At 39.9% G+C, this 12,333-nt stretch overlaps 1 protein-coding gene across 1 annotated transcript in view; it reads right to left on the bottom strand.

Annotated features, from left to right (window-relative positions):
* The window catches only part of kirrel3a (kirre like nephrin family adhesion molecule 3a), a 366,436-nt gene that overhangs the window by 62,015 nt on the left and 292,088 nt on the right, over positions 1–12,333 (bottom strand). The window contains exon 6 of the mRNA XM_034098423.2: positions 12,076–12,181. Coding sequence (XP_033954314.1) covers positions 12,076–12,181 — 106 coding nt within the window. The remainder of the gene's footprint in view (positions 1–12,075; positions 12,182–12,333) is intronic.

Below are 12,333 nucleotides of genomic sequence, written 5' to 3'. Positions count from 1 at the left end.
CTTCTCCTGTAGATACCTGTGGTGGTGGGATTGTTTTATTATTTAAAATATATTTACATTTGTAATGCCTTCCCAATTATCCATTTAATTGTTGATAGCCTACTGTATGTTTATTTCATGGATATTTCTGTGTTTTCTGGTGTGTAATATTTGTAATCTTGGGGCCTCTTCTCTTTAACGTCTACATGCTACCACTGGCTCAGATAATGAAGAACAACAAAATAAGTTACCATAGCTATGCAGATGACACACACATTTACGTAACAATTTCACCAGGAGACTATGCTCCAATTCAAACACTGAGTAAGTGCATTGAACAAATCAATGACTGGATGTGTCAGAACTTTCTCCAATTAAACAAAGATAAAACTGAGGTAATGGTTTTTGGAGCCAAGGCAGAACGTATAAAAGTTAGCGCTGAGCTTCAGCCTGCAATGTTCAAAACAACAGATAGAGCCAGAAATCTAGGTGTAGTCATGGACTCTGACCTGAGTTTCAACAGTCACATTAAAACAGTTACTAAATCAGCCTACTATCACCTAAAGAATATATCTAGGATTAAAAGACTAATGTCACAGCAGGATTTGGAAAAACTTGTCCATGCTTTTATCTTCAGTAGACTGGACTACTGCAATGGTGTCTTCACAGGTCTCACTAAAAAATCTATTAGAAAGCTGCAGCTGATTCAGAACGCCGCTGCTCGAGTCCTCACTAACACTAAGAAAGTGGATCACATCACTCCAGTTCTGAAGTCTTTACACTGGCTTCCTGTGTGTCAAAGAATAGATTTCAAAATACTGCTGCTGGTTTATAAAGCACTGAATGGTTTAGGCCCAAAATACATTTCTGACCTCCTGCTAAATGATGAACCATCCAGATCTCTCAGGTCTTCAGGGACTGGTCAACTTTCTGTCTCCAGAGTCAGAACTAAACATGGAGAAGCAGCGTTCAGTTATTATGCTCCAAATATCTGGAACAAACTCCCAGAAACCTGCAGGTCCGCTGCAACTCTGACTACTTTTAAATCCAGGCTGAAGACTTTTCTTTTTGTCGCTGCTTTTATTTGAACTATTCATATCTTAAACTGCACTGTAACTTTTATCCATGTATTTTTTCTTTTAATGTTTATTAGCTTTTCTTTTTAATGACTAATTTTAAATGCCATTTTCTTAATGTCTTTCATTTTTTGTAAAGCACTTTGAATGGCCTTGTGTTGAAAGGTGCTATATAAATAAACTTGCCTTGCCTAATGAAGATTTCATGTGACACATAAAATGAATTTGTTGATGGGAATTAATGCGAATAAATTAACTCTAGGTTAACGGTACTCTTGCTATCACTACTCACCGACACTCTATAAACCTTGTCCCTCATGCTAGCCCTGACAACACCGGTAAGCACACCTTCATCTAGGCTGCCCGTGTCCTGACTTGTAGTGGTTCTCTCCTCTATCTCCACTCTTCTTGTCATCTTTGTAAAACGATATCAGACTGGTAATTGACACAGCCATGACTTCTAGTTAAATTCAGTGTGGCTAAAATGAAAAGCTTTGTTAAAATATGCAAGTGTGCGGAAGTCAAAGTCAGCTTTATTGTAAACAATTCTACATGTGTTATACATCCAGAAATATCGTTTCCCACAGTGTGACATGTATACATAAAACAAAACAAAAAGGGCCCAGATAACCGGGGTATACAGTTTAAAATGTTAATATATTTAAAGTGTTCAAACTGCAGTTTCAGTGCAAGTCAGTTGAAACGATCTTAAGTTGGCGTGACGTTGAAGTCGTGCGACCCTGCTGCTGTACTGGCTTGTAGTTCGTTGATAGCATAACGTTAGCATTTCACTTTTGACTAGACTAGATTTATGATTCAAAAATTATAAAAGTAGGGTAGACATGTGAGATTATCCGGCTGAACAAAACGTGATCCCTCTCTTAAATGTGTGTCAACCACAGACCTTATTTCGAGCTATTTTCCAAAATCCTATGGAGAATTTTCATTGGTTTTTCACGAAGGAACCGGAAGAAGTTTACTTCCGGGTTTTAGGACGCGTCACTGCGGTTCTCTATGATGGATTATAAATAATTTTTTCAAAGCTACACACACATTATCAACCTATGGATTAACCGATTCAGCCGCGTTTTTTCTCGTTTTAATGCCATTGAACACGTCTTTTGATCAGATTGACAGCTACAGTGAGACGATCTCCCGTAAAAGTACGTGTTGTGATGTCTGTGTTTGCTTCCCCTGTCTCGAGTTCGGATCGCTCAGTGATGATATATATACCTATATAATCTGTGGAACCTCATCCTTAATCGGATATCTTGTATGTGCAGCTACGATAAGTAATAAGGGTATCTTTATCTTAAGTTCTGCGCCAAAGTGCATTTTTCGCTCAGGGGTAATTTAGATGCTTCTTATGAGACTTGTTTTGGTAAAAAATGTTTGTATCGTCAGTTAGCTGAGATTCTTCCCGTTAATCTGATATAACACATTAAAAGGTTCTTAAATATTGAGATGCCCTGAGACCAGGGCTCTCGACTAACTTTTTTCCCCATCCTCCCGGAACCGTCCCGAAATTAATGTGGACCGTCCCGAATTTAAAATGTTAGTTTTTCTACATTATCATTAGTTAAAATCATTCAAAGTGACCTTTAACATCATACAAATCATTAGATGATAATTCATCAACCTTTTTATTTGAGTAAATCATTCAATCACATAAACAAAGGCCAAATATATTTAAACAAACACACAAACGAGAAAATTACTCTATTGAATCCAATCAAGTCCCATCCAATTAACAAAAAAATCCAACACTGTCCTGAAGACAGAACCCAGAGTAACCACTAACCAGGATGACTGTCTGTAACACAGTCAGGAGACCTTTACGAACGGCCCCGCCCCCTCGCACACAGACGGGAGAGAGAGATCTCGTCTGGATTGGAAAGCTCGAAAATACATCATAGACGCATGTTGTAGTCTTATTGCATATTAGAAACGGAGTTGGTGTAACTAAAACTGCGATATAATGTGTATGGAGCAATAATACATATGACATATATTTTAAATGTCTCCAGTACCGATAAAAAGTCCGATAACGTCAGAGCTTAACGTTACCACTGTCTTTAATAATTCCGGCCCGGGGCTCGGTACCCATCCCTACATGGGGAGAGGCGCAGCATATTGCTAAGGACTAAATACAATGGAGGGTTCTCTTCTCAGCCTTATTACCCATAGGGGATGAAGAGGAGTAAGTAAATAAAGAGGCCGGCGCTCCAGGGTCTGGTTCTGCTGTGCGTTTTTGTGATGTAACGGTAAAACATTTCAGAATTCCTCCACGGGATGTCATTGTACATCACTCAACCCGCGAAATACACACACTCAGTACGTAGCTAGACCCGCGAATTTGCGGGCCAGAAATTCGCGGGCACAGCCAGCTGGGCGGCTGGCTGATAGCCAGCGGCACAGCTGTAGCTACATGTGTGTATTTCGCGGGTTTCTAAATGTTTTGTGCATGTGTGTTTATGTTGACAAGGAGGTTTAATAACTGTGTGCTACACAAAACGTGCAGTCGTTTTCATTTTCATCGCCGTTTGTAGTAGAGTTAGCAGGGTATTTTTATTTGAACTCTCGTCCCAAAATTATTTGTTATCCTCCCCGACACTATTTTTTTCGGCCCCGGGACGACGGGACGTCCTTAAGCTCGAGCCCTGCCTGAGACAGAGTGTTGTGAGGCTTGTGGGGCTTAACAGGAGACCACCTACACGTTCATTGAGGAATACGTACAACTGTGGATTATAGGTGTTTATTATTACCAAGCATCCACCTTGTTGAAAAAGCATCTCTGAATGAGCCACTTAAGCATGGCTAATGTGTAGCTGACCTCAACCTTTGACCTCTATTCAACACAGTAGAATCGTCCTACAGGAAGAAACTCAAGTATTCTGTCGTACAGGAGGAAACATATTGCGTGCCACTTTTCAAATGATGGCTTGGCACTTGCCCTTGTGTATATGTTCATCTGCATTGCATTACTGGCAATTCAACTGCAGCTCACTTCCTGTGCACTCTTCATAACACTATGAGTGATGCATCCATCTAAAGATATATCTAAAGTGAATGACATCTTAAGAAATTGTCCATATAATGGTTGTTGATGGCTTCTCACAAAGAAAAAAGGTTGATCTTAAAAAAATAAAGAAATGTATTGACAGCTGACTCTAGCTGACCTCCTCTCAGTCATCAGAGGGGCAACTGCTTTGTTTCTTTATGCAGGAGGACTGAATCACCCACGTCATTCTGCTGTCAAAATTCAACCTCCACTCCCTTTTCCTTTGCGAAAACTTAACCAGACATTTCGCAGCAGAGCGTCTCAATGTTTGAACGCGCTTTCTGTTCCCTGTCAGTCATCAGTCTGCCATTGCACCGTCCCATGACACATCCAGTGACAAAAATAGAGGTGACCACCTTGTCAGATTACCATATGTGGTTTCTTCAAAGGGATTGAACACACAAGGCTACTGCATGAGTTTGAGCTTATTTGATGTGAGTTGTGTTGGACAATCCAGGTCTGAGATGACACCTCTAGCTGCTTTCCAGACAGATTTGATTATCTTCAGCTCCGTGTTCCACCTGGTGACACCTGCAGGTTTCTGTTTCAGCCTTTATCTACATCTCGTATTGATTTATAACAGACTGTCAAAAACATGGACTCTTTTCATGGATGAAAGTCATATCATCGCTGAAATCAGTGGTTTTAGGACCACATGCCTCAATGCTCATTGTCTCGCTATCCTGTTGAGAAACGGAAATATCAGAGGACAATGACGTTTCGCTTTGCTGCGATGAATACTGCTTTACAGGGTTAAAAACCCTGTAAAGCAGTATTCATCCACTCTATTCACTACATGGACACAAAAAGCATCAGCTATTTCTAAATTGTAAATACAAGAAAGATTGAACTTTATCTTACATTTGGGATGTTTTACCTTTCTAGATATATTGCATTTATGCTGATATACAGCAGGAAAGGAACTGATCTTCGAAGTTTTATTTTGGAAAATGCAAACACTTTGACCCACTATACACACATATATCACTTCCAAGGAAATATTAGAGACAGATATCTGAAAACTTGCTCGAGCTTTGCTGCAAATACTGCTGCTTTACAAGGTCTCTTTAAGCGTTTTACTAATCATAACAGAGCCAGTCAACTAACCAATGTGGTTTCAGACAGAGGGTGAAAAGAGGTAGCGGCACAGGCAGTGTGAGACAAATAAAGAGCTTTTTGAACATTAAAGCATGTCAACATGTCACAGTAGATACACTAAACCAGGGGTCGGCAACAGGCGGACCGCGGTCCGGACCCAGACACCGACCTGTACGGACCCGGACCTATAATCAATACATTAATAGGGGATTTCAATTTGAACAGGGCAATTCTATTTTAACCGCCGCCGACAGGGGGCGAAAGAGAGGAGTGAGCGATACAGGGAGAGAAACACAGAAGAGGAGATGAGAGCGCGGCAGAGACAAGCGGAGAGGAAAGTGAGTGAAGAGAATAATTAGCGATACAGGGAGAGAAGCGGAGAGGAGAGTGAACAGGCGTGTTAGCGGCAGACAGGGAGAGACAAATAATGACACATGGCGCTCTCCAAGAAGAGGAAAGTGGACAGTGAGAACAGAGCTTTGAACCCTGAGTGGACTCGTTCATGTTCCTCCTGCCCACTGGGAGCACAGAGCCAGTGTGTCTCATTTGTTCAGAGACCGTGGCGCTCATTAAAAGAGACAACACGCCACTATGAGACAAAACACAAAGTGTTTGACCAAACATTCCCTCTCAAGTCAGAACTGAGGTCACAAAAAATAAATATCGTTCCATGGCAGGCTAACCGAGGCTAACCAATGAGCACCTGCATGTGTATGAGAATGGCCCCGACTCCATTTCAGCCCAGATCTAAAGTCCTGGCAGGACAAGCTCGAGCTCAATTCTTGCACTGAATTAAAAAAAGTGAGAGAGGGACTGCAATATAAGAGGGAAAGAAAGAGAAACTTTGAAACTGTTAAATGGTTATGATGTGTAAAGACTGATGTTGTTCTATAATCGGCTGAAACTGTTAAGTCATGATGTGAAACGGTTAACAAAGAAAAAGGGAAACTCAAGCTGCTGCTGCTACATTTATTTTATTTATCTAACATTAAGCACTTTTAAGATGCACATATTTTCAAAAGCTATTTTATTTATTTTCTCTATTTTATTTTTAAATGCAGCCCGAGAGGAACAGTACACATATCCACAGTATTTACTGTATATCTGTATAGTTCAATGTTAATTGACAAAATATATATAAATATTGTTGTTTATGAATTGTACTTTATTTATTTGGTAGTCAGTTGTTGATTACATGGAGACGTTGATAAAGCTACAGGCTACTTCAATATATATCACACTAATTCATAAAGCAAGTTAGACATTTTGAAGCTCTGAACCTTTGCATGGGGAGATTTTCTCTAACTGGACCTCGTTGAATTTTAGTTGAAGACCCCTGCACTAAACACTAACATGAACATGAACATAATATTTCCTGTTTAACAAAAATCTTTGATTTCAGGCAGGAACACTTCAACCAGGTGATAAATTATTAATATGAATTTTGAATGAAAGAGGGCCTTCAGTAGAGCCTTGGGGGACCCCAGTACAATTTGTTAATTTCTCTACAGATTTTCATATTGCATGATTATGATCTATTCTACTTAATTTGTACTGTCATTAAAATTAGACGAGGGAACAAAATGATTACTTTATTAAATGTTTTAATTTATTAAACATTTAATTACTTTCTTCTATAAAGAAACAGTTTTCAGTTTCTCTTGAGTGATGCCTTCTGGGTTGAAAATAAATGGAGTGCTGACGATGGTGTGAATGTAGTCTCCTAAATTGGTGTGAAAACAGCGTTTGGACGTTCAGAGAAAATTGCTTTACAAACAGATATATACTGTATTTGTTTACATAAAGTAGTAGCATTCACTTTATTAAGCAAAGTTAATTATTTCTAGGTGGCTGTGGCTCATTTCGAAGTGTCTTTGGGCAAGATACTTCATACCAACTTGTTCCCAGAGGCCTGTCTGTGATAATGATGTGTCAGTAAATCGCTTTGGATAACAGCGTCAGCCAATACCATGTAATGTAATGTATATATATTCATTAAAACCCTTTAAATAAGTGTCATGGTCTCCCTATCGAAAGGACTCTATTTAAGAAAGAAGCAGACACAATCTGGTGATCAGATGTTTCCAAATGTGCAAGGAAAACCATATACTTAGATGAGTATTGAAACAGTACAATTCCTCTAGTATTCCTTATCGTTATAAAAGGGAAACCAGTGATACATGCTGGGGTAGTTCTGCTGTATGATATACACATATATAGCTTACAATAACTGTCTTCAGAGAGGGGAAGAATAGGCTTTAGGGGAGTGATCCGTTAGCCTGTCCCCCTCCACCCTCTAATAAATGTTATTTATATGAATGAGGAGGATGGATGACTGTCCCATTCACTTGTGATACAACCTGAGTCTAAAACTACATTAACCTTTACAGATAATCATCCATCTAAATTCTAAATGGTGGTCAAATACCTTCTTGTGATGATTTATTTCTGACTGATGTTGGTTTCATCTCCATAACAATGTGGAAATAACATCAACATTTACATTTTAAATTGCCTTATGCTTTCCTTTTTAACAATTCCGAACGAATAATGTAAGCATGGAAAATGAGTCACATTAATCTAATATCTTTGGGTTTTTGGTAGTTTATGTTGGAAATTAATGTTTGAGTGTATCTTAATGCTGTGTCAGTGGGTTAATGCTCTCTGACACACCTAACTTGTGGCTGCATTACTGGATATGTGTTATTCTACAAATGTGTTTAACAAACTATACTGTTTAAAATGTCTTGTCACTTTAGTTCAATTATTACAAAGAAAATGTTTTTTTTTTCAAGCACTACTTTGTGTCTATTGGACCAGAGGGTGAACCAGGATTAACCGTAGAGTCTATGAGGTCCACCAATCAGAGGGCCAGTGCCCCATATGTTGATTTGGAAAATCAAAAAGGTGTCAGTTAAAATGACATGTAATGTCATTTCTAAATTGTTATTACAAGCAGTAACATTTAAACCTAAATCTGTAATTTTCTCACTTTCTATTTTGTGCAGATTTCAGCTGGATACCAGGGCTTTTTACACATTTCCACACACAGATTTATCTGACCCACTCACACAAACACCTCCCAGGAGACTTCAGTGCCAAAACATTCAAACAGGTTTTTGTCCATAGGCAGACAGTGATTGTGTGCCGTTGCGCTCACATCAAACGGATGGCAGGCCGAGCTTAACCAGCCCAACTGAGGCTCTCATTAGACTCCGCTAAAAACGACAAATGAAAAAACAAGACATGACAACTCTGCTTCGAAAAAAAATCCCTCACCAACATATGCAGCAGAAGCAGTTGACAGTACTCCCATAGGAACAGGAGCCACTTGATTTGCAAGCGACATCACATGTCCTCTCTTCTTCCGCTCTGTACTCTCCTTTCTCTCTCCCTCCCTTTAGTATTCAATTAATCTGCGTCTCCCTCTTTGCTCGCCATCCTTTGCATTCGTCTTCTGTTTCACTTTCTCTTCCTCCATCCATCACTTAATTTCTCCTCCCTTCCTTTGCAATGTTTTGAAAAACAACAGGCAATAATGATTCTGCCAGACAGCCAGGGGTGTCGACATCTGTGTGGGCTTGTTCAGATAGATTGCCACCCCCATGGGCGTGCCCCCCCCCCCCCTCCTCCTGTCCTTTATCTATCTCTCTGTGGACACGGTGCTGCTCTTGAGTCGCTGTTGTACTTTCATCCAACTCCCACGAGTCTGGGCAAACAAATATGCTTGGAGCAATAATAGAGTGGTGCAGTGATGACGTATTTTTGTTGTTAGCCTCGTAAGTGCTCCGTTAACCAACGTCTAGGGGATTTTATCATTGAGTTTGTTATATTGCATAAAATAAGCTATATGTTGAGCACACATTTATGATTTATGATTGTACTTTTTTTGATATGTTTTGTCCAGAAAAAAGTCAAAGGCGAACAATCGGCTATGAACAAACTACTTGACTGTTGCATGACTTCATGTAAATACTGCTTAGCTAAAAGTGGCTATGCTCTGCATGATGATGTTTAGCAGTCTCATTAGCCACTTGTTAGCAACATCTGTTTTACAGACACAGAGAAGCTTCAGACATTCACTAGTAGGAGGTTTTTTTAAATATTATATTTTGTGGAACAAAAGTGAAAATGTTGTTAGCTTGTGTTAACAGAAATGGGAACAGGAAGGAATCCTTCTACACTATGCACACACCACAGATTGAAGTTAACAAGCACATTTTCTATTTTCTAATCGTGTACACATCCCATGGACAACAATTGACTGTCTGATGATTCACATTATGGTCTCAAACTAAGTATTCCCTCTGAGTTAAGCTCTGTCAGCCAATCTAGAACAAGAGACCGAGGAAGAAGAGCGGAGACAGAAAAGAAAGATGGAGAGCATCTGGAGCGATTGCGATAAGGAGGAGGAACTAACTTCACTCGTCTCCTACCACCATCCCATCCACCCTCAGCAAGTCTGACTTCCCCATTTCAGAGACACAATAATACACCTACGGTGATCAATGCAACACTCAATGGAGAGGGCAGCAACGGGTCAAACAATGGAATGGTTGCCATGGAAGTCACCCACAATGAGACGCTGACATATAGACTCCATAATATAGTAATGTTGTGCACATCAGACTCCAATCCAGTGGGAGCAGAGCGTTGGTCCTGCTGTCTGTATGCTGTGCTGAACAGGGACGACTCTGCCTGCTGTTGGGACTCATTGAGCTCTGTTTTCCAGTCCGTGCAGAAGTGCATCAGTAATGCCGCTGAGATGCTTACATCAGGGAGTGTTCTGCGCCTGCCTCGCTGAAACAGTGTGTCTCCCTCCTGTCATGTCTCACACAACAAACCATTTAACCAATACATAATCCCTGAGTTATGGTATATAGTACCTATTATTGTATTTGTATTTATTATTATTAACAATATTATTACAATTATTATTTATTTATTTATCTATTTTCAGCAATTTAGTTATTTCAAATTATTACTATTTATATTAGGATTTGTATTTGTCTCTCTCCTTTACAAATTAAACCAATAAAAAAGTCAAACTAAATTGAAACTGGTGAAAATTGAACAGAAATTATAAAACATGATGCCACAATTCAACTTGTTTTCCATATTATGTATATGGATGATTCCTATGTTATATTTCAAAATAAAGAATGGAAAAGTAAGTCTGTGGCACAAACACAACATTCCCTTGTTGCCATGTTAAGTTGCTTTAATAGAGTACCATGATGTCCAGCCATCCAAGCCAACCCCATGCTGTATGCCTCTTGACCCCATTGGCATGTTGTGACTCGTCTTACTCTTGTATCCATATGTGTGACCCTGCACTTCTTTTCAACTGTCCTGTAATCAATTAATCAATCAATACAAAACAAGTTAAATATTTGTGGTGATCTAATGTTGGTCTGAACTGTCTCTTACTAACTCTTATAACCACGTAAAGTGTATTTAAAGTGTATAAAGTGGATGTGATGCTGTCCATGACTTGAATGCAGGGGAACTTCAATTGATTCTACTTTTCAAACTATTAACCTTGTGCAAAGCTTTTAAACATTTGCTTTCGTCAAGTAGTTCACTGTGTGGTTTGCTCCGCATCCATATCAACAAATCACTTGCACTCAAGCTTGGTCGGTATAACCTTGCTCTGATGAAGCTACAAAAGAGTCTCGATTCACACATTCAGTTCTAAATAAAAGTAAAAGCTGAATTTGAAGGATACAATCTGTTGTAGCCTCTATTCCTTTCTTCCTAACCTGGCTAGAAGAGCAGAGAGTCAGGAGAGGACCTTGCAGGACACAAGAAGGGGAATAATAAAATAATGAGTGACAAAAGGCCTCTTTATGAAATGATGGGCCTTGCAATAACCTAATAACTGATACTCCCACCTTCCAAGATAACGCCTGCAGAGTCACGGCATTGTAAACTGTGGACAAATAAAAAACACTGACTGTTCAATGTAAAATGGGATCATGCTATCATCTAATCAGCAAATGTATAACAACTGGTAATATCACAACAGCCTGCACCACTGAAACAGAAAGCATCCAAACGAGCTATTAAAGAAGCATTGTAAATCAAAATCTGTTCAATACTCCAGGCACAGGTTGTTTTTGTCTCTTGTGCATTTTAGCCTGTGCTTCAGAATGCTTCAGAGCCCTGGTGGCAGGACTGCATCTCAGTGTGCATGTCTTGTAGCTGACCCCTCCTCTCAGAGTTCACGCAGTGATGGAGAGATGGCCGGCCCAGCCCTGACACACTGACAGTTGTCAGAGATGTGGCAGCTTCTCAGGGCTGCCTGCACATAATAATCACAAAGGTGCCTTCTGCTGGGGGGGGCGGGCGGGAGCGGGGGGGGGGGGGTTATGAGTGCAGATTAGCCAGTGGTACGGTAAGGTACATTATTTTAGACAGCTTTCAGTCAGTGACTGCCCAGCGTGACACAGACATTTTGGTATTTCTACACGGTGAACGATCCTAAAAAATGATTATGGGAATGATATCCAAATACAAAACTAGATAATGGATGCCGATGTTATCGGACATAATGGTTCTAAAACAAGAGGATCAGATGCTGTGTTTTTACCACAGATACTTTGTGCACAGCATTTTAGTTCAATTTCCTCTTAAAATATAACATAAGAAGATGTTATACGTCAAGTATTCATTTTAATTGAGACTATATACAGTAATTGGTTTAATTTGTAGCATTGTATGTTATGCAACATTTTAAATCCCCTATATGGGTCAGTGTTGACTTGAATTACACTGATTTCCTGCATACGAAGGCACGCAGCAGGCAGATGTAAAACAGTGCACGGAAGACATCACAGTGTTAGTTATGCTGGAGCTCACCTGTAGTAGAGGACAGGTGGGTTGGCTTTGGCGGCACAGTGGAACTTTATCAGATTTCCCTCCAAAACAGGCTGTGGATCCACGGTGAGGTTTACGATCGGAAGGTCTGAGAGAGAGGAGAGATTATGAGTGGATGAAGAACAAAGAATTATAGAATGGTGCAGTAATGACATATTTTGAAGGCAGGCGCAGAAGTTAGCATCGCACAGGCTCCCTCTACCAAAAGCAATGGATTGTTCCAATGACATGTGGCAAACA

Source organism: Pseudochaenichthys georgianus, chromosome 14, assembly GCF_902827115.2.
Source record: "Pseudochaenichthys georgianus chromosome 14, fPseGeo1.2, whole genome shotgun sequence".
Classification (NCBI taxonomy): domain Eukaryota; kingdom Metazoa; phylum Chordata; class Actinopteri; order Perciformes; family Channichthyidae; genus Pseudochaenichthys; species Pseudochaenichthys georgianus.
The sequence above is the reverse complement of the archived record's forward strand: the minus strand, read 5'-3'. Positions and strand labels throughout refer to the sequence as shown.